The sequence below is a fragment of the Pipistrellus hanaki genome (genome assembly GCF_964339955.1).
Source record: "Pipistrellus hanaki genome assembly, chromosome: 18".
Lineage (NCBI taxonomy): Eukaryota > Metazoa > Chordata > Mammalia > Chiroptera > Vespertilionidae > Pipistrellus > Pipistrellus hanaki.
Window position 1 is genome coordinate 34,130,615 of NC_140520.1, and position 27,820 is coordinate 34,158,434.

Here is a 27,820-nt window from a genome sequence, read left to right on the forward strand (position 1 = left end):
CCGCTGCCCTTCAGCTCCTGGCCCCCTGTCCGTCCTGGAGTCAGAATGTCCCCATCTTTCCCTAGTTCTAAAGAGGGGCCATCTGAAGCCCGGGGGGCAGATGCCCAGAGGAGGCAGCTGGACGTGGGGCAGGCCCCCACCCCGCTGGGTGTCCCCCAGGGCCCTGAGGGGGGGGGGTGAGGGGTGATGGGTGTGTAGCGGGGATGTGTGTGACCCGCCGCGGGGCGTGTGGGAGTCACATGGGCGTGTGTCACCGTGTGTGCGGCGTGTCTGCGGGAGGTGTGTGGGTCCCCGTCAGCTTGACACGGATTGTGTGAAATTAATTAGGGGTGTACGTTATAGCTCCTTCACTCCTGCACCCCCTGATCCTCCCCTTCCTGCGGGCGAGCGGCCGCCGGCCCCACGCCCTCTCCCATGCAGGGCGGCGGGGCGCGCGGAGCCCCGGGGCAGCGGCCGGGCCCGGAGGGGCCGCCCGGGGCAGGTCTGCACCGAGGAGGGAGGGGGCGCCCGGGACGGGGCGGGGAGCAGCCCCGTCGCCCTTCCGGCCGGGAACCGGGCACCGGGGGGCCAGGCTCCGGGCGCAGCCCCGCCCGGGCACATGCTCGGCGCCCCGCCGCCGGGACGGACCGGGGGCCTGCCCCGCGGACCCGGGCCCACGCTCCCGCCCGCCGGGCCTCGGACCCGCGTCCCCCCGAGCCCAGACCCCCCCCCGCCCCTCCCGCCGCCCTCCCGGGGCTCTCACCGCCTGGGCTGAGCGCGGGCGCGGGCGCGGCACTCCCTCCGGCGTCCGCTTCCCGAGCCGCGTCCGGAGCCTCCGCCTCGGCTCCCGCCGCTTCCGCTCCGCCCGGAGCCCAGCCGGCCGGCCCGCCCGCCCGCCGCCTGACGTCAGAGCCGGGGAGGAGCGGGCGGGGGGCTGGGGATGGGAGGTCCGGGGCGGGGGCCGCCTCCTCCCCAAACCCACTCCCAGGCCTCGGCCTCCGTCCTTTCCCCGGGGAGGGGCCCCCTTCTCCCTGATGCAGGGCTGGGCCCTGGGGCGCAGAGTGGGCTTGGGGGGCGGGGGGTTCGGAGGCCTTTGCCCCCGGTCCTCTGATTTGGGATTTGGAAAGACCTCCACCCCCACCTATGGGTCCCGGGGAATGACCGCTCCTGGAGGCTGAGGGTGGAGGCAGGTGTGGGGACCAGAAGCCATCCCGGGGCCCCCTTCCCCGGCCCGGGGGCCACAGAGCTCCCTCTAGGATGAAGCCAGCCAGCCTCCTCCCGCCCCCCCCCCCCCGTGTGTGTGTGTGTGTGTGTGTGTGTGTGTGTGTGTGTGTGTGGTTTTACTTTTCCCAAATATACCACCCCAGGCCTCCCCCCACCATGATGTCATCTTATTTGCGAAGGAGAGAAGGAGCGGCACTGAGCTCAGCATGCAAATATAGACAACCTGCAAAGCCGCACGCAGTCCCGGCCCCCGGGCTGCCCTCTGGCCGGGCCTCCAAGGCGGCTCTCACTTCCCTTCCACTCCGGGGACTTTCCTCCCGGACTCTCAGCCAGACTGAAAGGAGGAAGGAAGCAGTGGGGAAGCATCTGCGATCACCCCCATCTCCAGCCTGAAGGCCTGGGCTCAGCACTGGCGGGCCCGGTCCTGGGGAGAGAGGATGGCCCATTCGTGCGTGGCTGGCCTCTGGGAGGGCCCTGGGCTCCCCGCAGTGTCCACCTGGCAGAGACCCCTCCGGAAGCCACGGGGAGACCTTTCTAGAGTCCAGGCTCCCCCTGGACGAGGCTCTGGCTCCTGCGGCGGGGTTCCTCCCAGCCCTTCTCGTGGCTCTGGGCCCTGGCCCCCCATATGCCCTGTGCTGCCCCTTTGATGGTAACACCCTCTTCATTTGCCTCTGCATCTCATTTGTTCGGTGTGGCAGGGCCATGTTTGAGACTCGAAGAAGCGAAGTGATTTGTCTCTTTGGTGGGAGCCCCAGGTCTCCAGACACAAGCAGGGAGGGACCAGGGCTCTCGCTGGCTCCGCTCCTTCCTCAGGCAGGTCATGCTCTGAGCTCACTGGCACCCCTGCTGGTAGGATGGGGCGCTGCGCCTATCTCCCTGGGTTCTCATGAGATTTAGAAATTGTCTGTCTCTAGGGATCGGCACAGATGGGGGTTTAAAATGGGAGCTAGCCGAAACCGGTTTGGCTCAGTGGATAGAGTGTAGGCCCACGGACTGAAGGGTTCCAGGTTCGATTCCAGTCAAGGGCATGTACCTTGGTTGTGGGCATATCCCCAGTAGGGGGTGTGCAAGAGGCGGCTGATCCATGATTCTCTCATCGATGTTTCTAGCTCTCTATCCTTCTCTCTTCCTCTCTGTAAAAAATCAATAAGACACAGTTAAAAAATAAAATAAAATGGGAGCTACTGTTAGTCCAGGCCTCCACAGACCCACGCTGAGCAGTAAGCTCCACAAATGTATTAAAATTATTAAATGGGCACATTTTGGATGAATACGTGGTTATTATTCTCTATTTCTACCACTTTCCCTAGGAACACTTTCTGGGTTAGTCTGTGGAGGGGGAAACTTTTCTAACTTCAGGTCTCATTCGTCCAGACTCAGAAATTCTCTTTCTCCCAGCAACACCCTTATACCGGATCCATGAAGACTGTCTGTAGTTATGGGCTTGGTCCCCCTCCCTCCCTCCACCCCCCCAACTCCTTGACAACAGGCACCCCAGCCTGGGCTGTGCTGGGGAGAATGTGAATCCTTCCTGCCGGGAACTCTAGCAGGCCCACGTCTGGGGGGTCCTCCGTGTACAAAACTCAACTGGTTTTGCTCAGTGGATAGAGCGCTGGCCTGCAGACTGAAATGTCCCAGGTTCAATTCCGGTCAAGGGCATGTACCTTGGTTGCGGGCACATCCCCGGTGGGGGGTGTGCAGGAGGCAGCTGGTCGATGTTTCTCTCTCATCGATGTTACTAGCTCTCTATCCCTCTTCCTTCCTCTCTGTAAGAAATCAATATATTAAAAAAAAACACACAAAAAACAAAAAAAACCCTCAGCGTCTCCTCTCCATTCTCATGACCACCACTCGGGTCCATGTTCTCCCTCCGTCACCCCAGGTGTGACAGCAGCCTCTGAGCCTAAGAGCTGGGCTCCCAGCCTCTGGTCTGTCCCTCCACTCCCCTCCCTAGATCTACAGGAAAGGTTGCCCTTCCCCCCAGCTCACAGGATTGAAGCCAGACACCTCTGCCGTCCAGGTGCATCATGCCCAGGTCACCGCCACCTCTCACACTTCTCCTTTTGCCTGCCTGGTCTCCTCCTTTTGCCTGCCTGGTCTCCTCCGTGTCTCCCAGAGGGCACACACATTCTGGTGCTTCTGACGTTCCCAGGGCTGAGATGTCCCCTCCCCAACTCCCTTTGCCCCTAATCAAACCCCATTCTTTATGTAAAGCCTAGAAAATGATTCCCTTCCCTTAGGAAGCCGGGAAGCCCACTCTGATGTCTCTCTTCTGAGCCCATCCTATTCCTTGGCTCCTTCTTTTAACCGGCATTTATTAGGGGCGACTTTTTGTGTGCCAGGCCCTGTAGACACAGAACAGGCCTGGGTTCCTGCCTTCCTGGGGCACCCAGTCCAGTGGTGGCAGACAGACATGTAAATGGAGGGCTGGGCCGGCAGGTGCCGGGTGCTAGAATTGAGGGGCCCACAAGGCGCAGTGAGCCCGGAGGAGGGGCCTGTGGAAGGGCCATGTGCCCTCGGTCTTGATGCTCACAAAAGAGCTGCAGGGAGGGTGCTATGGAGCCAAACAGAATCACGGAATGACACGTTGCTGTGTGTTTTCCTTCAGCTGCTGTTCAATGTCCTAACCGGTTTGACTCAGTGGCTAGAGCGTCAGCCTGCAGACTGAAAGGTCCCAGGTTCGATTCCGGTCAAGGACATGTACCTTGGTTGCGGGCACATCCTCAGTAGAGGGTGTGTGTGTAGGAGGCAGCTGGTCGATGTTTCTCTCTCATCGATGTTTCTAGCTCTCTATCCCTCTCCCTTCCTCTCTGTAAAAAATCAATTTGAAAAATAAATAAATAAAAATAAAAACCGCTGTTTGCGTGCGTGTCTTGCCTTCCCAGTGAGGTTAACCAGCTGGAGTGTGGGGACAGGCTGGCACTCTGTTCTCCCAGCGCCAACAGTGGTGCGTGACGCCATGTGCTCAGAAAGGCTTGCTGACTTGCAGCCGGTAAACAATCCAAGCTCCACTGGGATAACTGCCTGAAGGGAGCCGCCCTGCCCGCCCTCCACTCCGCACCACCACCTCTACAGCGGCACTCACACCCAACGCACCCGTCTGGCTGGTTCCCTCCTGCCATCGGGGTGCCACCTCACTGGCAGACACCTGTTCAGCTGCCCCAGATCCTTTATTGAGGCCTCTTGTTTGACCCAAATACATTAACAAAAGATGGCTGCGATCCAGCCCCAATCACAGTGCCCTCCCTTCCTCTTGGCCAAGGATATAGGGTTTGGGAAAGTGGGCGAAGAGTGTGCACAGGTGGGGGGAACAGAGGAGAGACGGGGGCCCAGAGATACAACAAGAAAGAGTGTAGGGAGCAATGGAAGGAATAAATAGATATAGGACATTGTGGGGCAGGACATAGAAGTCAGATGAGATAGCTGGGCTGTTCGTAGTTCCTTTTCTCATCAAGTGAGGGGTCCAGAGTCTCAGCGCACAGCATATAGGCCCCGGGGACCCCTATGGCAGAAAACGACCTAGTATCCCTGGAGGACTTCAGGGAAGGCGGGAGGGAGCCTGAGGAGAGCAGGTGGGGCATGGAGATGGTTGCCATAGCAACTAGTCATCATCATCGTCATCATCGTCGTCGTCGTCGTCATCATCATCATCATCATCCTCTGTGTTGATCTCACCCTCCAGCACATCCTCCAGCCAGTCCTCCAGCTCCTCAGCAGAAGGCAGGTCCTCCTCATCGTCCATCTCCATCCATATGCTGTCCGCCTAGGACACAGCGCAAATGAGGCGTGAGCTAAGCCCGACTTGGTTCTCTGGACCTGTCCTCCCACTCGGTGGGCTCTGCACATCCTTCCCTATTCCTCTGTCCCCTCCCTTCATCTGTCCGCGGCCAGGGGAGAAGCTCTAGGATAGAACAGTGACCACAGGAGTAGAAGGAACGGCTGGATGGGCAAATAGGTTTTCTCCCTTCAGTCTTCCTGCCATGCTGTTGTCGTGCTGAGCTCCTGAAGCAGACCTCTCTATCATGCCCGTGATGCAGGACCACGGTTGGCCTCTCTATGGCCTAAAAGAGTCACGTCAGAAGCTTCACCATTCAAGGCTTTGCTGTTCCAGCACCAGCCTCAGGGATCACTAGACTCTCAAGCCACAAAACACTACCAGCCTTTTCCTGATCCTAATACTCATTTTCCTACTTTTGACCTTTCATACTGACTTTTCCATAAGCTTGGAAGTGATTTCTCATAATTTTCACTTGTAAAACTCCTTTACATTGTGCAGTCTCCACTTTGAATGCCACACTCCTTTTAAACCCTTCGCTGCCTGACCAGTGTGGCTCAGCAGTTGAGCATCAACCTATGAACCAGAAAGTCACAAGTTCAATTCCTGGTCAGGGCACATGCCCTGATCACGGGCTCGGTCCTGGGTGTGGGGCGTGCAGGAGGCAGCCGATCAATGATTCTCTGTCATCATTGATGTTTCTCTTTCCCTCCCCTTTCCTCTCTGAAAGGAATCCTATATAATAAAGAAGGAATATGCAAACTGACTGTCACTTCACCACAAAGATGGCAGGGGAGGGGGGGTTCCATAACACAAGATGGCTGTACCCACAGTGAAGGCCGAGTTCCCATAATGAGCCTTAATGAGCAATCAGCAGGGACCTGAGGCTGCGGACCCCCCCCCCCCGTGAGGCTTGATGGGGGCCCTCAAGATGTACCCCTCACCCCAGTGCTGGGCCGGGGGACCTCAGGCTGTACCCCCAACCCAGTGGGGCTTGACAGGGGACCTGAGGCTGTGCCCCCTTCTGGTGGGGCTTGACAGGGGATCTCAGGCCATGTTCCCCACCAAGTGGGGATTGACGGGGGATCTCAAGGTGTACCCATGCCTTGGCTTGGGCTGGGGGACCTCAGGCCGTCCCTACTACCCCGGCGCCGGACCAGGGGATCTGAGGCTGCTCCACCCCATCTGGTGGGGCCTGACAAGGGTGGGACTGGCCGGATCTGGATGTAGCCCAATGGGGGAGGACTGGCCGGGTCTGGGTCTCACCCAGTTTTGAGGCGCATGTGAGTGGGTGGGGACTTGACTCTGGGTCCCGTGGTATGTGCCGGACTCTGACAGGATGAAGATTTCCATATACATTTTACTAATTTTCTTTTATCTCTGACACTTCTATTATAGAGAAAGGGCAAATAGCAATATTAAAATATGTCCTCTAGTTAATCCCCTTTTAATGTGCACGAATTTCGTGCACCGGGCCAGTAGTAAAAATAAACAAAAATAAACGCTTCTTTGATTTTCTCAAGCAGAAATCACTTTGATTTTTGTGCCTTCCTAGCTTTTTATTTGTGTCTTTATTATAGAGTTTATCAGATCTGTCCTGGTAGTGAACGGAATGCCTGCCTCCCCAGGAAGGACTGAGAATCATATGAAAGCAAAGACTGGCTCAACTCCACAAACATTATCAAAGCACCTGACATATGCAAACGAGATTTCTGCCTCAAAGTCTCCTGGAAAGGACACATGTGGTACATGCATAGCCACATGGAAGTCATGCTCTCAGTGCCAATGGGCTCTGAGAGTGCTAAGGAAGAAATGAGTCCAGGGGAGAGATCAGAAAAGACTTCACGGAGAAGAGGTGAACGAGGCCTGAAAGGATGAGCAGCCGGTTCTAACAGGTGGAGACGGCCGTGGTCAGGGTTAGGGTTAGGCTGGGCATGTCTGCTTCTTCTGGGAAGACCCGGCTCCTCCTCAGCAGAGCAGAGGGGAGCCAGCTATTCTGGGAAGCAGAGCTGAGGGTCAGCCAGGGATGAACGAGGGAAACTTACATCAGTCACATTGACGACTCCTATCTGTGGGGCTGACAGGTCGATATCAAACGTCTTCTCCCAGTATGGAACCAGCTGTGGAGACACCACACGGGCAACTTAATGGGGTTGAGGAGCACATGGGTCCAGGAGGGGGTGAGGGTCAGCACGGGGATAAAGAACACTGTGAGCCCACGGCAGAGCAGGAGGGCCCAGCTGCCTGGCCTGAGGAAACAGGTAGAGCTAAGCAGTTAAAGGGTAGAAAATCCAAAGGGAAAATATAAGGAGCAGGACCAGCCAGGGACCTGGACTCTGCCCTGTTTTGATCCTGGATCTGCTACTGAGTGACCCTGTGATTCTGGCCTAGTCACTTCTTTCCCGCCCTCAGTTTCCACATCTCTACACGGAGGTAGTTACGCCTGGTAGCTGCCCATTTCCTCACATTTCTGTTCGTTCATTCAGTTAGTTTTCAACCATGAATGCTGGGGGTTGGGGTTTAAGTTGGGAACAAAAATGTCCCCTGAGACAGGGACCCTCTGTGCTTTGCTTCTGTGATTGCGTACATCCACGTGCAGGGGTCACGTGACCATCTGCTCCCCCAGATTCTGATTTTCTCTAGGAGGAGTCAGCCTCCGCCCAGCTTCTGCTCTGGGAGGCATGTGGGCGATGTCCCATGTGGCTCCTCCCGATCCCACTCCCCTTCTCAGGCCCTCCCCATGCCCACAGCGCCCTGGAGCGTACAGCGGGCAGAATCTCCCAGGCCCTCCCGCAAGGAGATGGGATAGGAACTCGGAAACAAGCTCCCTCCAGAACCTGCCAGAATCTGGGCCCTAACTTCGGACCGCTGGGCCTGAGCAGTGCCTCTTACCAGGGGAAAGTCGTCGGGGTCAATCCAGATGATGCTGAGGTCAGGGTTCTCAGTGTTATCTTGGGCCACAGCCTTAAGAGTCTCTAGGAACTCGTAGCCGTCTTGAAGGAAACACCAGCAAGAAGAATGGGGTGGGTGGAGAGAAAAGGGACAAACGGAAGACAGGATCCAGATCCCCTTACCTCCCCTCCCCCATTTCCACAAGTGTAACCAAGGCCACTTGCACTTGCCCAGGAATGCCACTCCAAACACCCCTGTCCCCCCCTTTCACCAGCCCCCCCATTCATCCAGTCTTCCTCCCTCACCGGGATCAGCTTCCTCCGCAAAGGCCACAATGTGGATCCCATCCATGTCGTCCTCCTGCGGTGGGGAAGGAGGAGGGCCTTAGCTGCACTCCCCGAAGGCAGAGAGCCCAGAACAGACCCTCCATCTTTCTTGAACCCGAATTTTATGGAAACTCAGCTTCTGGATTAGGGGACTTCTTATGGTGGCGACCCTTTCCCAAGTGACACCTCCGTTCAACTCTGGGCCCCAGCCCTCCTCTGGCAAACCCTTCAGCCCCAGAACTGTGGCTCTACCTTGTCATCTCCCCCCCCCCCTTAATATATTTTTATTGATTTCAGAGAGGAAGGGAGAAGAAAGAGAGAGATAGAAACATCAATGATGAGAGGGAATCATTGACTGACTGCCTCCTGCATGCCCCCTACTGGGGAACAGGTCTGCATCCTTGGCATGTGCCCTTGGCCGGAATGGAATCCGGGACCCTTCCATCCACAGGCTGACACTCTATGCATTGAGCCAAACCAGCTAGGGCTGCCTTGTCATCCTCATCAACTTACATGTGACACGTTCTTCAGAACAACCCCTGCCCCCAGCCTTTGCTGGCGCCATTGTCTTTCCTACACGCGAGGCTCAAGGAGCAGTAGGGCTGGAAGTTTCTAGCACTTGCCTCTGTACCCACCTGTGTTCCCCCAGGGCCTGGCCCTGCCGAGGGGCACTCACCCAGGTCTCGTACATGCTCTCAGGCTTCAGCTTCCTCAGGGTCGATCTAGAACAGACAGAGTCTCCATAGCAGAGGCTGCCTGGGGCCTTGCCTAGGGCATGGGCAGCTAGGAGCCCAGAACAAAGACATCTGGGGAAGTCTAAGCTCTGGGCACCAGGCTCAGACCACGGCGTGGTTTAAACAGGTGGGAGAATGGAGGGTGGACAAGGGGCCTGCAAGAGAGCCTTTTGGTAAGAAGGTTAAAAACTGAGCATCTGAATATTCATTTTTTCCATTCATTCATGGACTCATTCATTCAATAAAATTGGGTGTCTGAGATGTTCTGAGCCCTGTGCTAGGTGCTGTGTAGATAGAGTTAAACAGAGCACACACATTTCTGCTAAAAGGGACAATAATCTAGAGGGAGAGAGTGAGTGTGGTGTACAGCGATGAAAGGCCATTTCCAGCTGGGAAGTGCTATGAGAGAAGAGAGCTCTGTGTGAGTTTCGGGCAGGGTTCCTACTATTGACTTGTGGGGCCGGGACATTCTTTGTTGTGGGAGCTGTTCTGGTAGCAACATCCTTGGCCTCTACCCACTACATACCAGCAGCATCGCCCCCAAAACCAAAAACCCTCTCCAGACATTGCCCAATATCCCCCGAGAGCAAAATCCTCCCTCCACCTTGCCAGTCTCTCCAGCCTGTGGAGCGCCACTGGGGGAGGGTAAGGTCTGAGAAAGGTCGCCGGCCAGGTCTGGATGGGAATTCAGTTCTGACTTTTGTTGCCTGTGGAACCTCTTTGCTTGAGGTTGTTAAGAGGATTAAGCAGAAGAATACAGATAGCAAGCACCTCTTGGTTCCTAGAAGACCACAGGGACTCAATGCTCATCACAACCCACAGTACACATTTATGGAGAACCTTCTATGGGTAAGGGCTCAGGGCTGGTTAGGGTGCAAAACACTGTGGGAAAGAGTCAGCATGTCTTGAGCACTGGCATCCGGAAGTAGGTTGCCTCAAGGCGAGAGAAGCCCCCTGGTTAGCTGGGATTCCCCCAGCCCATGCCACAGACCGGTGCTCAGAGGTCCGCCCCTGCCCTACCTCTTATGCTCCTCCACGAAGCTGACAATCTCCTCTTTGCTGTTAGGCTTGTCCGGGATGGTCACGGGCTCGTCCATGAAGGCTTCATAGAAGTCAACCTCGTTCATCTTCAGGGTCAGCTTCTTTGCCACCTGTGGGGTGGGGGAGGGGGCGGAGCGGAAGATGCAGGGTCATGGTGAGGAGCAGTGTGACGGGGGAGCAGGGAAGGGGGAGGCAGTCAGACTGCCATTGTGACATTGGACAAGGGTCTCCTCTTTTCTAGGCTTTGATCGGACACGAGAGGACTGGGTTAGAGAATCTGAAGTCTTTGGGGCGGGGAGGCCTGAGGGAGAGGTGGGAGTGTGGTGTGCAGGGAGGTGGGGGAAGAGGTAGGTCCCCATAGATTCTGGGAGGGGGGTTGGACGGCTGCGGAGGTGGGTGAGGGAGACCCCATGTTTTCTGGGGGGGAATACCTTGCTGTCGAAGGTGGCGAAGAAGGGGATGTACGGATGGAACTCCTCTGCGGCGTCCTCAAAGGCCTTGTAATCTGAAGGGGGAGCAGAGTCAGTCTCTGGGAGAGCAGGCTGCGCCCAGGAGCCCTCTCGTGTCCATCTCCCCTCGTTCGGAGGCCCACCCGCTCGACCCTCTGAGAGTGAGAAACGCATGTGATGGAGGAGGTGGCATGCCGGAGGCACCCCTCTGGAAACCGCCTGAGTGCGGAAGATCAGGGCGGGCGGTGGAGCTGACTGTGGTGAGGCGTTGGGAGACGAGGGGCCGTAAGGTGGGTTACGTGTGGGGGAGGGGGAAGTCCAGGGAGGAGAGCGGTGGAGGCTGAAGGTTACCCACGCTCTGAGTCTTTGCTCTTGAAGTAGCCGATGAGTTTGTTGTCATCCTCGATGTTCTCAAACGCCTGCAGCTCTCGTTCACCCTCGATCAATTCCACGGGGTCCTCCAGGACCTGGGAGAGCAGGGGCATCGAAAGAAGAGAGTGAGGTTCTATCCTCACCGGTAGGAGAGGAGTGAGGATGAGGAGGAGAGGGCTGGGAACAGGGAAAGGTGCTCAGGGGTGTGTGTGTGTGTGTGTGTGTGTGTGTGTATATGTGTGTGTGTGTGTGTGTGTGTGCGCGCGCGCGTGCGCGCGCGCACGCGTGTGTGTGCATGCACGTATAAGGTTGGGCTTGCTTAAGGACAGGCATAAAGTCTTGAAGCGAGGACATTAGTCCAGGGCCATGAATCCTCACATCCAGCAGAAACTCCACCAGGGTGTCAGCAGCGAGCTCGCCGTCATACTCAATGACCTCGTCTCCCTTGAACACGTAAATGCTGTCCTCTTCCGTGAGTCCTGGGGGTGGGCCAGAGAGGAGCATGACCCCAGCCTTCCCCAAGTACAAATTCAGGGCCAGAGCCCATTCTATAATCCCACTGGACCCCGCCACCTCCCCTCCCCTTCCCCACCTCTCTGCCCCTTAGCCCTACACCCCTGGGTCTACGCCCTGGTTCAAGAGGCTCTCCAGGGAGAAGCTGACATCAGGTTAGGGTGTTAGGGAGGATGTACAAAGATCTCTCCTCTCTCTGCTTGTCACACTAAAGAGAGATTTCATGTTACCTCCCCTGGGGACTCAGTGGCCAGTGGCCAGTTCGGCCCTTTAATCTCTGCTGTTACTGACTCTGAAGACTTCATCACCGACTACCCCACCCCCACCCATGTCTGATGGCCAGTCTCAGGCCTGTGTCGCCCCCTGGTGGCCGGTGCTGTCACACCTAGCCAGGGCTCTGGAGGGGGCGGGGTGGGGAGAGGTGTTTGCTGAGGCCTCCCCAGCCCCATTGAGTTCCCTGGCTCCCCTTTTCTCCAGCACCTCGTCCTGGGTTTAGTTATCTGAAAAGCATAGGGGGAAGACCGTGGCCACCTCTTCCTGGGTCTCTGTCAAGAATAAAAGAGGCCAGGACCCTTAGCCATCACCCTCCTCCTGTCAGTATGTTCTCCCCTTCAGAGCAGCAGGTGGAGTGCCTCGCCCACACCCGGCTGCCCGTCCAGTCTCCAGGCCACCGTCCCCTCCTTGCGCTCCCACCCCGCCCGCCCTCACCTAGTTTCTTGGCGACAGCTGTGTCCTTCTCAGAGTCCACCATCCCGAAGCCAACACCCTTGTCTTCTAGGACTTGGGCTGCTAGCTGCAGGGAGGGGTGGGTTCAGGTCAGGGCCTGGAGTTCATACTGACCCCCCTTCCCCATCGCGTGCTTCCAAGTGGGCCACTTGGGATGCGGGTGGTTGAAGAGTTGACCTTGACGCCGTGTAAGGATCCAAATACCTCCTCCTTTCCTACTTACGCTCCTTAGCTCAGCACATGCCTGAACGTCTACTGCTCGCTTGCAATGTGCTTATTACGCTGAACTTCGAAGCCTCGGGAATGCTGAAGAATGTGGCTCAGAGACCGAGGCCCTTCCCTCACTCCGAGCTGAGCTCACGCATCCATCCTCATCAGAAGCCGTGCCCAATGTGGGGCGACATCCCTGGGATTCTCACAAGTGACCCACGACTGGAAGGATTTGGAGAGCAGGGGCGTAGTGGGGGTGGGGTGGGCTGGTCACGTTGCTGATGAGAGCAGAGGTCCCTGTGACCAGCACTTGTCACCCTCAGAAGGAGAGAGCCAGAGCCAGAGCCAGAGCCAGAGCCAGAGCCAGAGACACGGCTGGGCCCCCTCATCCTTGAACGGTCCCCTCCTCTCTCTCTCCCAGGCCGCTGCCCCGCAGCCTGCCGGCCTCACGCTCAGCCCGGCGTGCTTGGCCCGGGTGTGGCTTTGGGCTCAGCCCCACCTCGCACAGCCCCGGCCCCGGGAGGACAGGGAGGCAGGCAGTGGCAGGTGGATGGCCGCGATGCTGAGCCCTCAGGATAAAAATACTCGGCTCATTAATCAGAGGGCCCGTTCCAGCCTGGCAGGGGCACACAGACCTGAGCGCCCGCGGGCCTGGTCTCTTGCCCTGAAATACTCCAAGCCCTGGGCAAGCCGGGCCTCTCTGTACGGCCGGGCCGGAGAGGGGCTGCTGACGCCGGGACGGGAGCTAGCACACGCCGGCTGCGGAGGGACGTGCAGCTGCACCGCCCGGCATCTCCGGGCACAGGTGTTTGATGGCGGAAAAGCCCCCTCTCCTCTGAGCCGAGGTCAGCTCGGGGGTGAGGAGAATCTCCCCACAGAGAGAAGCTGGGGAAGGTGCTCTGAGGCTCTTCCGGCCGCAGGCATGTTCCAGCCAGAATAGCCTGCTTCACCCAGCAGGGGCGGGGGGCGGGGGGGGGGGGAGCGAGGGAGGGGAGGGAGAGCGAGGGACCGGGCCACGGGGAGGGGTGCTGGGCTCTAGCGAGCCTTCAGCCGGGGCAGAAAGGACTTGTGAGATGCTAGTGACGGTTACATCCACACTCAGTGTAGATCCCTTTGGGGTGCTGCTCCTGAGGGCGCAGAGAGGGGCATGTCCCCCCTTCCCCTGAAGAGCCTCCCTTCTGAGGACGTACTACCAGCTCCTGTAGCGCGGAGGAGACATTCCTCACAGCCCCTCCCAGCCCCCACCCCGCCCCCACCCCACATTGCCTGGCTCCACTGCTACTTTGGGCCCCCAAGCCTCTCTCTCATGCGGCTGAGGCCACATGCCACGTGGGTCCGATTGGCCAAAGCAGGGGTCCCGCCACACTGTCCCCGGCCCCAGACCCCACCCTCCAAGGCCTGCGTGGGGTGGTGGGATGGGGGGGGGGGGGGCTGCGCACAGGGGCTGGGCGTGCTCCGCCCCGCACTCACCTCCAGGATCAGCTCCTCCATCTCAAACTGTCTCTGCGAGGCCTTGTCGTCCTCGGGCGGCTCGTGGTAGAGCAGCGCCAGCACCTCGTACTTCTTGAACACGTTCTTGTAGTTCTTGGCGTTGACGTTGACCACCCGGTCCACGCCGTCGTACTCGGGGAAGTCCAGCCCGTCCTGCCCCCGCACCCCGGGCTCGGGGGCCCATAGCACCAGCAGCAGCAGCAGCACCAGCCGCAGGCCCGGCCCGGGCCTGGCCCCCATCCTGACCGCGGCGCGCATGGAGGTAGTGAGCTCTGGGGTCGGCTCTCCGGGTCCCGATGAGGTTCGCTGGGGAGGGAGGGGGGCCCTGGGTCCTGAGGCCTGAGCGGGGGGCGCACGGAGAGGGTGGGGTGGGGAAGGGCCTCGGGCAGTGGACAGAGGACACTGCTGGGTCCCGGAGACACTGTCAACAGAGCCAAGAGAAAAAGGGTCAGAGGAGGAATAGGAGCGGGGGGCGGGGAGAGAACCCGAGCTGCCCTGAGATTGGCACCCGCGGCCCCACCTGGTCCTGTCTAAATATGTTCTCCGCATTGGCAGGGGCGACGGGTAACCTTCTGAGGCCAGGGCAGCTCCGCGAGAGCGGCTTCTGCCACCTCCTGCCCCCCTCCCCCGGCCCCCTCCCGGAGCCTCCCCCTCCCCCCTCCCCTCCCCCCTCCCCACAATGTCCAGGGCTCCTCAGCCCCGTCCCCACACCAGCCTAGCTCACCACCATATTAAGGAAGGAGCTAAAAATAAGAGCAGATGAGTCGAGAGGTAAATGAAGCTGGGGCTGGTGAAGGCGGAGCTGGGGGAGGAAGGGGAGGTGAGGGCCAGGGGACCCGGAGAGGAGGAAGTGGGGGTAGAGAGGGGGATATTCGGGGCCAGAGGTTCATTCCACGAAGCAGGGGAGGAGGGACAGGCCCGGTATGAACTCCAAGTCCTAGAACCTGGAATCCCTTCCGGGGGAAGTCTGTCTCTTGGGTCCTGACGTGAAGAGGGGGACACCAACGCGGTCCAGGCTGCGGCAATGAGACCCCCCCCCCCCTCCCCTCACTTCCCTTTTAAGAAGCGGGACCAAGGATGAGGTCATTCTCTGAATAAGAGATGCAGCCTCGTCCAGGACCGGAGACCTGGCTCCGTTCCAGGAGTGTCCTTTGCTCCCTCAGCGCTCCTAACTTGGGGAGGACGGGGCAGTGATGTTGGGCCTTGGGGCCCCTCTGCCCTGGGGAGGGGAGAAAGCCCTCGGCCGCCTGCCGCCTGCCGCCTGCCGCCTGCTCCCGCTCTGGGCTCTGGTCCTGTGGGTCTCGGTTTTCTGTGCCCAGTAGGGAGGGAGGGTCCCCGAGCTGCTGGTGCCAAGGAAGCAGCGAATAGCATTCATTCATTCATTCATTCATTCATTCATTCATTCATCATTCCTATGTCTCTGACAAGGGTCCGTATAAGCACTGGTGGGGGGCGGGGGTGATTAACGCTGGGAAACCCCGAGCCAAGGACGGAGGTTCATTCTGTGTACCTGAGAGCAGCCCGCGTTGGGAAAGGCTGGCGCCCATCTTGGGGGCGAGGGCCCAGGGGGTGAGCTCAGCTCCGGGCGCCTGGGAAGGAAGGCCCGTCTCCAGGGCGCTCACCATGCGCGGGTGCACGGAGGCACCCCATGGCGGGGCTGGGTCAACGCCAGAAGCCCCCACGCCCACCCCGAGAGCCCCCGATTTTGGAGCGGCAGCGTCTCCGGTGCACCCAAGCGGTGGCGTGGAACGCGGGGAGAGGAGTGAACTTTCCCACGCTCCCGCGGGGCAGGCCTTGCGGGGCGGGGGCAGGCTGGCCGCAGGCAGTCCCGGGATCCTGGCAGAGTGAGTCCAGGAGGGACGGCGGTCCCTGGTGCCGGAGAGGCCGGAGGCAGCCTCGGCGGGGCACGCCGGACACGGGGGGGGGGGGGGGGGGGGGGGGGGGGGGCCTCAGAACCCCTCCATCTCCTGGCCACAGGAGTGCGGCTCACGTGAGCACAGCCCCGCAGCCGAGCGACCTGGGACAGGACGGATGGGACGGAGGAGTGATCGAGGTAGCGTCTGCTCGTGGGGGTCAGGGGGGAGCATGTGGACAGAGACCCTGGGACATGATGACTCTGGCCTGCCGTGTACCCGCGAGGGTGTGCAATGGGGCTAAATGGTGGCCCATGCTCGCTCCGTCGCCTCAGCTTCCCTGCAGCTGCAGACTGCTCACCCCTGCCTGCTCCCGCTCCTCCTTGGCTCTGCAGGTCCACCCTGTGCTTTCCAGTGGCTGCACCCACCCCCTCCCCCCATCCTTTGCGCTCCGATGCTCTGCTCTCTGCTTTCTGCTCAGCGCCTTCCCTCCGAGCTGAGCCCCAGCTTTCAGGCCCTGGGGCTCAGCAGGCTCAGCCGCCGAGGTGTCAAATGACCCTGAGTTGGGGCCTCTGTATTTTTAACCCACCAGACACCCGAGGCTCTGGCTCCTGAAACCCGAGGAGCTGGCCCCTCTGTACCTCACCTCGTCCACACATCCCCTGGCCCCTCCAAATCCCAGGGTCTGGTTCAGCCCTGTCAGCAACTGGGGCAGGGGAGGGGGGAAGGGAAGGACCCCAGACTGATATAGCTCTGTCCCCAGGAGACCTCGCCTTGGAAGAGCGAGGGGAGCATGGGTGGGGAGGCCTCCGAGGCGGGGGGAGGGGGACAGTGGCTGATTGTACCTTCCAATGCCCTTCTCTCTGGCCTCCCACCCAGACTCGCCCATGACCCTCGCCCATCACAATCCCGTTCTCTTGCTGGTTGATGATGGCTGTGTCTATTTCTGTCCCAGCCCTCATTGTGAGACCAGTCTGAAACGTGATGGAGGGCACACGTTCTGGAACCAGAACGACCTTGGTTTCCTCATCTATAACGTGAAGCGGGTGGAAAGAATGTCTTTGTCCTGTGAGTTAGTGGCCGGTGTAGGCCCTTGTCCCGCTGCAGGCACAGCACGCAGCCACTAAACACATCTCCTTTGCTTTTGGCGACAGTCGGTGACCGCCCAGCTTTCCTTAGCCTTTCTCTCTGGCTCTGTACTCCTTGGGGCACAGCCAATCCGCTCCTCTAGGAGAAGCCTGGAAATGAACGGACCCACACGCCGAAGTGACCAGCACACAAAGCAAAGCTGTGAAGGGGCGGAGAGGAAGGGAGAGCCAGGCAGGAGGGAAAGGCTCCCTGCGGACTCCTCGGTCCCCAGACCCTCAGCAGCATATAGGCCCAGGCTCAGCGAACCGACCAGGGTTCGGGGACGGCCATCACCCCTGTGGAGTCTGGGGCATGAGGCGCGGGGGGGCGGGGGGGGGAGCGGGGGGTGGTGGGGGGCGGGTTTGCCTAATGCAGTGGTCGGCAAATTCATTAGTCCACAGAGCTAAATATCAACAATACGATTGAAATTTCTTTGGAGAGCCACATGTTTTAAACCTTAATTTCTTCTGACGCCACTTCTTCAAAATAGACTCGCCCAGAATGTGGTATTTTGTGGAAGAGCCACACTCAAGGGGCCAAAGAGCCGCATGTGGCTCTCGAGCCGCCATTTGCAGACCACGGGCCTAATGTAAAGGCTACGGGGATATAGGAAGCATCGATTCAGCTTCTATTTCAAGGCAACAGCAGAGAGAAAGGGCGGAGGGTGGGAGGGGGAGGAGATGACCTGACCTGCACAGGGAGGGCAGGGATCACCAGGGCCTTCCCCGGCCCCACACCCACCACTCACCACACGGCCCTTTCCAAGTCACTTAACCTCTCTGACCTCAGGCGCTCCACGGATGCAGCAAGCTCTCTTCTAGCACGAAAACTCTGCTTCTCTAAGCTGCTCCGAGGAACAAAAGTGGGGGCTGGCTGAGCCTGCCTAACGGACTGCATGTGGTACCGTGGTCCCCTGTCGTGTGGTCTGCTGCTCTTTCCCCCTCTCCCATTGCTCTGATTCCAGCTGGACTCATCCTGTCCTTGTTCCATCGGGTAGAAGAGTGACTCAGAGGGCAACGGCGCTTGATTCTGATCCCCTCCCAGCCTCAGCTGTGGTCCCTGACTGTCCCGCCTGCCTGGCTGCCACGAAGATCTAGAGTGAGCGCGTCACAGTCCCCTCCACGCTCCCCAAACCTGATGCGACGCGTCCCGCCACGAGAGAGATGTTGTAAACGTTTACTGTCTAGACTGGTACTTGATTCGACAGGACAAGGTCCCTCTCCGCTGGGTCCAGTCAGATGCAGACGGGCTTCATGACCCTCCTCCCACTCCCTCTCCCGGCCATGGTGTGATCGGCCCAGCCCCAGGATTGTCTCTCTCTCTCTCATCCACGGTGGTTCGTCCCAGCATCTCTCTGTCCCAACTCAGATGTCGTGCCAAATGCGTACTCCCTAACCCCCTCCCCCCCACCAGCCCATGTCACGTGATGCTCTTCCTCTTCTGAGCTTAGTAGTAGGTCTCCTTTTCCACCCAGCCTGCGGGAGAGAAGAGACCAGAATGGCCCAGGGAAGGCAATGGGAGGCACAAGGAGGGGTGAGCGGAAGGGTAAGCGAGGACCAGGTGGGAGGGCACCGAGGACTGGAAGGAGCAGGATGGTGGAATCAAGGACTGATTGAAGGATCGGGGTCCACGCACAGCCCAGGCAGTGAGGAGGGAAGAAGGCCAATGGGTCTGACGAACCAGGTGGGATGGGAGAGCTAGTTAGGAGGCTGGTGACCACTCAGTCAGAGCGGGGTGCAGGGAGCCTCACCTCCAGGATGATGGCGAAGGATGTACTTCCTTATTTCATCGTAGACGAAGATCAAAAGGCAGTAGGGAGCGGCGCAGAACCACCAGAGGATCCTGCAGAGACAAGAGCTGGTCAGCGTGGCTGGAGGCAGAGGGGCCAGAGAAGGGCAGACGCAGGGAACAGCGCACAGGCGTTGGGTGGATGGCTGGTCCCCGCCTCTGAGGTGATCAGTCTGGGGATGAGAGAAGAGAGATAAATACCACAGCAGGGGTCTAGGCAGTGTGCGTGGGGATTGGTTACCAACTTTGTGGCTGAGGGAGGCCCCCTTCGCTTTCTGAGTCCTCTAGGCCAGTGGTTGGCAAACGCATTAATCAACAGAGCCAAATATCAACAGTATGATGATTGAAATTTCTTTTGAGAGCCAAATTTTTAAAACTTAAACTATATAGGTAGGTACATTGTTATTAACTTAATTAAGGTACTCCTAAGCTGGTTTTTGCTAAAAACTCAAGGGACCAAAGAGCTGCATGTGGCTCATGAGCTGCAGTTTGCCGACCACTGCTCTAGACCTTCTACCCACCAAGGGGAGGTCGTCCAAGCAGGAGAGGGCTGAGACGAGGCATGTGGGAATGTTTTCCCAGGAATATGCACACTCCTCTGTGTTGCAGTGATTGGGAACCTTTTCTTCCTGAACCTCTTTATATATATATATATATATATATATATATATATATATATATATGATTGATTTTTAACAGAGAGGAAGGAGAGGGATAGAGAGCTAGAAACATCGATGAGAGAGAAACATTGACCAGCTGCCTCCTGCACACCCCCTACCAGGGATGTGCCCACAACTATGTACATGCCCTTGACCGGAATCGAACCTGGGACCTTTCAGTCTGCAGACCGAAGCTCTATCCACTGAGCCAAACCGGTTTCGGCCTGAACCTCTTTTGTGATTAGAGCCCGGGAGATGGACTCTGGGCAGGGGCTGAAGCGGAACCACGTATGTTCTCTCGGACGATGGAGAGAGGGCCTAGACCAGTGCTGTCAGAACGGAATGCGTTAAGAGCCACAGGTGAAATGTCGTATTTGCTAGTGGCCACGTTAAAACAAGAGAAACAATTGATTTTAATAATATGTGTTACTTAACCCAACATATTATCATTTGAAAATGTCATTGATATCATTGATATTAGTGAGAGATTCTCCTTTCAATTCTAAATCTTTGAAATTCAGTGAGTATTTTGTACTCACAGCACATTGCAAATCAGACACTACATTTTCAGTGGTTAAATGAAAATGTTTGTAGTCCATCCCAAACTGTAAAGGTTTGTTTCATGGAAAAATATTTGACACTGCTTTAGTTTTTAACTTTAAGTTTACTGAAACTAGCCCAGCCGGTGTGGTTCACTGCTTGAGTGTTGATCCATGAACCACAGAGGTCACAATGCGATTCCTGGTCAGGGCACATGCCTGGGTTGTGGGCTCCATCACCGGTGGGGGGCATGCGGGAGGCAGCCGATCAATGATTCTCTCTCTTCCATAATGTTTCTATCTCTCTCTTCCTCTCTCTGAAATCAATGAAAACATATTTTTTAAAATTTACTAAAGCTAAATAAAACTACAAATTCAGTTTTTCCATCTCATTAGCCATGTTTCAAGAACTCAGGTGACTACTATAGTGGACAGCACAGGCCTAGGCCAAGGTTATTTACACTTACACACACACACACACACACAGAATTATGGAATACTGCCACCCATTTATTCATTCAACAACCAACGTCATATGTCTACTTAGTGTTTGTGTTAGGTTCTGGGGAAATAACAATGATGACATGTGGTCTTTGATCTCAAGGAGCTCAGGCAATCAAAGAACAGAGGATAAAGAAACACAAAATAAATAATCTCAATATGAGGTGATGAGTGTTATGGTCCAGGTACATAGAGTGTTTGGGAGAAAGGCAATGTTCAGCTGCATTTACTATTACTTATTAGTAATAAGTGGCCAGATTATTATGATCTCTGAATGCATAACAATCTGGCCACTCAGTGTGTGTGTGTGAGTGTGTGTGTGTGTGTGTGTGTGTGTGTATTAGAAGCCCGGTGCATGAATTCATGCATGGGGGTGTCCAGCCAGCCTGGTCAGGGGGAGGGGACATAGGCAGTTGGCTGGCCTGCCTGCTGGTCAAACTTCTGGTTGAGGGGACAATTTGCATATTATTCTTTTATTATATAGGATATACACTGAGTGGCCAGATTATTATGAGTTCAGAGCTCATCATTGTATACTTTGGCATTAATAGCAACAGTAATAGAGTTACTTTTAGAATATATATATATATATATATATATATATATATATGTATATATATGTATATATATATATATTTTTAATTGATTTTTTACAAAGAGGAAGGGAGAGGGATAGAGAGTTAGAAACATCAATGAGAGAGAAACATTGATCAGCTGCCTCCTGCACACCCTCTACTGGGAATGTGCCAGAAACTAAGATACATGCCCTTGACCAGAATCGAACCTGGGACCTTTCAGTCCGCAGACCGACGCTCTAGTCACTGAGCTAAACTGGTTTCGGCATAGAATTACTTTTAACGAAGCACTGACTCTGACCCAAGCCCTGGGCTTGGTGCATTATATGCATTTCTGCATTTAATTCTCACAACAGTCTGCCTGGTTTGTATTATTGAGACTGCAGATGAAGCTGGGGTTTACAATGCTAAGAGGTTGTCCAAGGTACCGGAGTAATACACTGAAGAGTTGAAATTCAAACCTGGGTAACTATGTACAGTGACAGATGGTTGCTAGACTTACTCTGGTGACTACTTTTGTAAGGTATATAAATATTGAATCATGAAGTTGTGCACTTGAAACCAATATATAATATTGTATGCCAACTATAATTTAAAATTAAAAAAAAGAAAGAAATTCGAACCTGGGATTGTCAGTATCTAAGAGTAATGACAATCTCTGTTATTAAAAATTAATCGAGCGCCTACAGTATACAAAGCATTGTATAAAACATTGCAAGGGACAGAAATGTGAGCAAAATATGTAAGTGCAGAGAAAACGAGTTGAAAGAATGCACACCAAATCATTAACACAATTCTGTGCAGGTGGGGAGGTGAGTGGGGGTGGAGTGGAATGGGAGTTTTGCTTTTTTCTCTGTAAAATTTTTAAATAGAATTTTTTCACAAGCACAGACTAGTGTGAAAAACAAAAACACAGGAATGAACCAAACAAGGAACCAAACAATAAGACTTTCAGTGTGCCAGTTCGCTTAGAGACACATTCAAACGTATTTGCATACCTACGACAGAATTAGCCGTGCATATTTTTTTTAAATATATTTTTTATTGATTTTGTACAGAGAGGAAGGGAGAGAGATAGAGAGTTAGAAACATCGATGAGAGAGAGTCATTGATCAGTTGTCTCTTGCACACCCCCCACTGGGGATATGCCCGCAACCAAGGTACATGCCCTTGACCGGAATCGAACCCGGGACCCTTCAGTCCCCAAGTCGACGCTCTATCCATTGAGCCAAACCGGTCTCGGCAGAATTAGCCGTGCATATTGAGTTAGTTTTATGATTACTTCAGCTCTGAGCCTAGGTATTCTTGGACAACTAACCACACATCATCATCAAAAAAAGACGTCACTCTGCCAATTTGCATGTCTGGGGGTTGCCATCACTTGTCACAGTTCCGAATCTCTCTCTAAAAGAAGCGTTTGTCAGAGCACAGACAATTCTTTTAAAAATATATTTCATTGAGTTTTTCACAGAGAGGAAAGGAGAGGGACAGAGAGTTAGGAACATTGATGAGAGGAATCATCGTACAGCTGCCTCCTGCACACCCCCTACTGGGGATGTGCCCGAAACCAAGGTACAAGCCCTTGACCAGAATCAAACCGGGGACCCTTGTGTTTGCAGGCTGACGCTCTATCCACTGAGCCAAACCGGTTAGGGCAGTACAGATAATTCTTTTTACAACATTGAGTGTACCCCATTTTCCCTGCTCAGGCACACAGTGCCTGGGCACTGAGATCCCCCTCCTTGCATCCCTCCCTTACTCACTTGAGGGGGTACATTCGCAGGGCCACGTCCATGCCTGGAGTGTAGGACAGAAAAGCAGCCAGCAATGTTTCCTCCAGGAGGCCAAATATCAGGACCTTGTTTCTGGGGGGAAATGCTTCATGGAGTCAGGGAGGAAGGGAGGCGGGGGCGGGACCACGGTGCGGCACTGTGTGCAGGTTTGGGGCGCCCTGGGCCCCCGGAGGCGCTCACTTCATGCCCTGCTGGAAGAGGGAGAGGCGGCGGGTCTTGCAGATGATGAGGTCGGACCACTGCACGATCACGATGCTGACGAAGAAGGCCGTGTGGCAGGTGAACTCCACCACCTTCCGCTGCTCGTAGGTCTGCGGGGAGGGCGGGCGGCGCCGGAAGGGAGTCAGACAACCTCGAAGGCGGCTGCCCTCCGCAGCCTTCCCACACCCCAAGGCTGATTCAGGTCCTTAGATTCCCAACAGCACCTCGCTCCTCTCTCTCTCAGCACATCTCATGCCACAGGACGAGTTGTTGCCTGATGGAAAGAGTCCTAAGTCATGCCTTCTCTGACTTTGTGTCCCTTTCCATGCTTAGTTCAGTGCCTGGCACATAGTTTGGCTCAGGACTGAGTTAATCAGAAGGGAGGTGTAGGAGGAGAAGGTGGACTTCAAGAGAAGAGCAGAGCCAGAGAAAAGAGGTCAGGAAGGAAGGCTGGGCCAGAGGGCAATCTGGTTGCAGACGGGAGAGGATGTCTGAGGGAGGTACCAGACGGGAGACGGCCTTCTTCCATCCCTTCATTCACGCTTTCCATGTAAGGAGCATACAGTCTAGTGGGGAAGAGAGATGTGTTATGTGAGCACACCAGGTAAGCTGTCAGAGAGCGCGATCACACAGGGCTGTGGGAACACAGAGAGGAGCAGCTGAATGCGACTGGATATGCCATGTGTGTAAAGGACTTGTAGATGGAACAAAGACTTTGAAGCTACATAGGACTGAACAATAGCGAGAGACTAGAGATCGTGGAATGTGGTCACAGTTGTATTTGGAGGGAGATAAATAGACTTAATTGATTAAGGTATTTCATGTGTCCTTGTCCACAATAATAATAATAAAAAAAAGAACCTTAAACGACGAGAAAACAAAGGCTGAAAATTGGAGCCAAGTATCAAACTTGGAAAGATCACCGGGCTCCTTATGTGCATCAGATCTCGCCACCACCCTCCTTCACTGCCCTCAGCCTCTGATCACCCGGCCCTCCTGTCATCGCGTGAAGATTTTAGTGCGCCTCCCCCGCCCCCCCCCCCCCCCCCCGCCCCCCGCTGCTTGGTCCCCAGGTGAAACTCTGGGGTGTCCTTCTCAACAGCTACAGTTTCTTTGTAGTTTCAATGCCAAGAATTCCTTCCTCTTTGACCATTATCTTTACCTTTCCATCTCACGGACCCTAATATCTCAATTCCAAGCCCACCTGACCCACTATGTTCTAAATTTGCGTATTTTCTGTTTCCTCCTCTGCCCTTAACTATTGATAGTCTATATGCTCCACAAGACCAGTAACTTGGTCATTTTTGTTCACTACCCTATCTCCAGGCCCAAAACAGTAACTGGTACATAGAAGATGCTCGAGAAATAGTTGCTAAATGAGTGGGTGGTAATCAATGGAATTGATATCTAGAAGCTAAGGAGTTATCCTTGCTTCTGTAATATGTGGAGTACCTCCATGGTGCACAGCTCTGTACTCGATTATCTGAAAGTCACAGCTCTGGAGGAGACATAGACCCAGCCTTTATGGAGCTTATGCCTCAGGACAATTTTTCTCAACCCATTTTACATTTCCTCAGGATATGCTTGATGTGATCTGATGTTATTTCAAATTAATTTTAATTACCTTTAATTTATTATAAATGAATACATGTCAAGCTGCATCTTGGCAGCAGGGAGATGGTATCAAGATATAAAATTTGCCCAGTCGGTGTGGCTCAGTAGTTGAGGGTCAACCTATGAACCAGGAGGGTCACGGCTTTGATTGTGGGCTTGATCCTCAGTAGGGGGTGTGAGAGAGGCAGCTGATCAATGATTCTCTCTCACCATTGATGTTTCTATTTCTCTCTTCCTTTCCTTTTCTCTATGAAATCAATAAAAATATATTTTAAAAAGAAATAAAACTATCAATAACAAGGATTTGAGCTGAGGATTGAGGTGATACGGACAATGGGGACTCAGGGCACCACTGGACTCTGGAGCAGTGCTGGCAGCTGGAAACACAGATATCTGATGACCTCATGAGGCTCAGTGTGTGTGAGGGGAATCGTTCCAACACCCCAGATTTAAATATATATAATTGATTTCAGAGAGGAAGGGAGAGGGAGAGAGAAGATAGAAATATCAACAATGAGAGAGAATCATTGGCCGACACCTGCATGCCCCACAGTGGGATCAAGTCCACAACCAGGGCATGTGCCCTTGACCAGAATCAAACCTGGGACCCTTCAGTCCACAGGCTGACACTCTAGTCACTGAGCCAAACCATCTAGGGCAGTGGTCGGCAAACCACAGTTTGCTGCTCTGTTGACTAATGAGTTTGCCGACCACTGGTCTAGGGCAACACCCCAGATTTTAACATACTTTTGGGAAACTTGCAATTCACTTGGTTGGAGGAACTATGGTGAAGCAGGAAGTATCAGACAGGAAATCAATCGGGAATTCTAGTCCAACTCTTCTAGGAATCATAGTAGGACTTTGAGAAAGTCACTAAGTCTTTCCAAACTCAGTGTCCTCATTTATAGAATGACAATAGTAGCCTCTGTGTTCTCTATGGTACTAAGGTTCTAGCAATAACTGGTGTCACATTATCCACTGTCATAAAACTTGGGACAGAAGAATCCTATAGAATAAAGAGGGACTATGCAAATTAACCCTCACACCCTTGCACAAGATGGTTGCCCCCATGTGGTCAAAGGTGGCCACTACAAGATGGCCGTCAGAGGAGGTTAGTTGTGGGTGACCAGGCCTGCAGGGGAGGGCAATTAGGGGGACCAGGCCTGAAGAGGAAGGAAAATGGGGAAGGAGGGATTAAGGCCTGCAGGGAAGGCAGTTGGGGGTTATGGGCCAGCAGGGAAGGGCAATTGGGGACAGGGCAATAAGGTTGGCAGAGGAGCAGTTAGGCATCCATCAGGCTGGCAGGGGAGTGGTTAAGTGGGATTAGGCTGGCAGGCAGGCAAACGGTTGGGAGCCAGCAGTCCCGGATTGTGAGAGGGGTGTCCGACTGCTAGTTTAGGCCTGATCACTGTGGGATCAGGCCTAAACTGGCAATCAGACATCCCCTGAGGGTCCCCAGATTGGAGAGGATGTAAGCTGGGCTGAGGGACCTTCCCCCCTCCCCCCAGTATATGAATTTCGTGGCCTCTAGTTTACAGATTAAAAAAAAAAACCTTACTAAAATTCTTAAACATATAGTGTTGGTTTAGAGGGCTTCAGTATGGTCTCATTCATTTTGAGTGTTATGAAAGACCACTACAGAGAGGAATCCTCTAAGTTTAAAAAGTTTAGAATGAGTCTTGGCCAGAGAGCTCAGTTGCTTAGAGTGTCATACTGATCTGCCAAGGTTGTGGGTTCGACTCCCAGTCAGGGTACATGCAAGAATCAACCAATGAATGTATAAATAAGTGGAACAACAAATTGATGTTTCTCTCTTTTTCCCCTCCTCTCTCTAAAATTAAAATAGTTTAGAATTACAAAGAAGGGATATACAAAGAAAATAGGTTTTTGAATTTGAAATTCTATTATTTGAGGGAGACAGTGAAACAGGAGACAGAGGCCCCAGCACTCATTTCTGGGTAATGATGGTTAGAAGATAGAAAAAACAGAAATCAGACCTCAAAAGTTGACAAGACAAAGAAGACTTCCAGGAAGCCAAAAGGTACGGGGAGGTAAGGACAGAAAACAGACAGTAGGAATGAACACAAATGAAGTCATGTAAACAAAGAGAAGAATATTTGCTGACATGACTAGAGAATGAGGTTGAAAGTTACAATACTCACTTAGGACTAGAGATAAGGCATCAACTCTCTCTGCTTCCTCCATTTTCCCACTCTTCAAAAATTTGATAAACCCACTCTTCCTGTCACTTCTCTCTCTTTTTTTTTTTTTTTTTTAATTAAAAAAAAGAGTTTTTATTGATTTTTAGAGAGAGAGGAAGGAAGGAAGATGGAAAGAGAGAAAGAGAGACATTGATGTGAGAACGGAACATCAAAACTTCTATCAGCTGCCTCCTGTATGCATGGGAGAATGCTCAACCAACTGAGCCACACCAGCTAGAAGGGCTCGTCACGTTTTCACTCTTACTACCTACTACTAGTTAGTCACTATCTACTACCCCACCCCTCTTACTCACCCACTGCTGTCCATAGCTGTCCTCCAGGTCATTCAAGTATCGATTTTCCCAGTTGATGCGGATGCCCAGCAGATCAATAGGCCTAAAACCATTTTCGGCCAGAATCACAAAGTACACAAAGAATCCAGCCAGAGCCTGAATCATCCCTGTGAGTGGCAGAATCACAGAACGGGAACCCGGCTCAGAGAAAGGCTTTAAAAGGCAGACCTTGGAAGGGGTGGTGGCTGGGACTTGCTTCTAGCTGGCCTGGTGTGTGTGGAGCTGTAATACTGAAGATGCTTCCAGCAATGATCTGACCCCATCATTTCTGTTGGACTGACCTCCAAGGCCTGATGTGTATTTCTAAGCTCTAACCCAGTGTCATCTTTCAGTCATGTAACCTTAAAATCTGAAAGGACTTTCGAGGAAATGTCTTCCCTCTCCCCAGTGAGTAAGTGCTGGAGTCCTCCCTCTCCATTTCCTCTGACATTAGAACACTCGCAAAGTCCTCCCCTCTCCTCTCCTCTCTCCCATCAGGCCCTTGCCTCTCCCTTACTCACAACCTCTATCCCCCATGCCTGGACCACAGCAATAGCCTGCTAACTACAGAGCTCTGCTCTGGGCAGATGACCGTGGACATTGGTCTTCACAAGTCTGAACTATTATTTCCATCTCTTCAGTGGAAAACAAAAGCACAAAAATGATTCAGTCATTGTCCGGGGTCATGCAGCAAGTGGTAAAATGGGGATACAAACGTAGGTTTGGCTCCTACATCTCTACTTTTTCTGTGTGTTTCCACCTTTATACAATATGTTGGGATGGACCCCTTCCAAAGTTTGCCTTTTGAAGTCTTTCTCTGAGCCAGGTTCCCCTGACCTCAATCTCTTCCCTGTCCAGCCCTCATTCATCTCTTGAAACACCCTACTGCACCTGGCAGCTCAAG

General features: G+C 54.5%; 3 protein-coding genes across 3 annotated transcripts in view; all 3 read right to left on the minus strand.

Annotated features, from left to right (window-relative positions):
- Positions 1-901, minus strand: part of PEA15 (proliferation and apoptosis adaptor protein 15) — a 10,209-nt gene extending 9,308 nt beyond the window's left edge. Inside the window, exon 1 of the mRNA XM_084865943.1 lies at positions 743-901. The gene's annotated coding sequence lies outside the window, so the exon portion shown is untranslated. The remainder of the gene's footprint in view (positions 1-742) is intronic.
- A 3,453-nt stretch (positions 902-4,354) lies between these two features.
- CASQ1 (calsequestrin 1) lies at positions 4,355-14,232 on the minus strand. Its single transcript, XM_084865121.1, has 11 exons — positions 13,712-14,232; positions 12,014-12,098; positions 11,171-11,271; positions 10,776-10,887; positions 10,403-10,476; positions 9,951-10,081; positions 8,873-8,918; positions 8,176-8,230; positions 7,871-7,971; positions 7,024-7,098; positions 4,355-4,966 (listed from the first exon to the last, which is right to left on the minus strand). The coding sequence occupies exons 1-11, from the start codon at positions 13,988-13,990 to the stop codon at positions 4,805-4,807; spliced, it is 1,221 nt and encodes a 406-aa protein (XP_084721247.1). The 5' UTR covers positions 13,991-14,232; the 3' UTR covers positions 4,355-4,804.
- Positions 14,233-18,159: 3,927 nt separating this feature from the next.
- ATP1A4 (ATPase Na+/K+ transporting subunit alpha 4) overlaps positions 18,160-27,820 on the minus strand; it is a gene marked incomplete at both ends in the record, with an annotated part of 37,911 nt that continues 28,250 nt past the window's right edge. The window contains 5 exons of the mRNA XM_084866540.1: positions 18,160-18,188; positions 18,464-18,555; positions 22,539-22,640; positions 22,749-22,879; positions 26,899-27,044. Of these exons, the coding sequence (XP_084722666.1) occupies positions 18,160-18,188; positions 18,464-18,555; positions 22,539-22,640; positions 22,749-22,879; positions 26,899-27,044 (500 nt within the window). The remainder of the gene's footprint in view (positions 18,189-18,463; positions 18,556-22,538; positions 22,641-22,748; positions 22,880-26,898; positions 27,045-27,820) is intronic.

What these genes read in the sequence shown, in the direction of transcription:
- CASQ1 (XM_084865121.1), bottom strand. Translation starts at nt 13,990, where the DNA reads ATGCGCGCCGCGGTCAGGATGGGGGCCAGGCCCGGGCCGGGCCTGCGG. An exon ending in TGGAGGAGCTGATCCTGGAG is followed by an intron (nt 12,099 to 13,711) that starts GTGAGTGCGGGG and finishes CCCTCCCTGCAG; the next exon opens with CTAGCAGCCCAAGTCCTAGA. An exon ending in TGGTGGAGTTTCTGCTGGAT is followed by an intron (nt 10,888 to 11,170) that starts GTGAGGATTCAT and finishes CTGCTCTCCCAG; the next exon opens with GTCCTGGAGGACCCCGTGGA.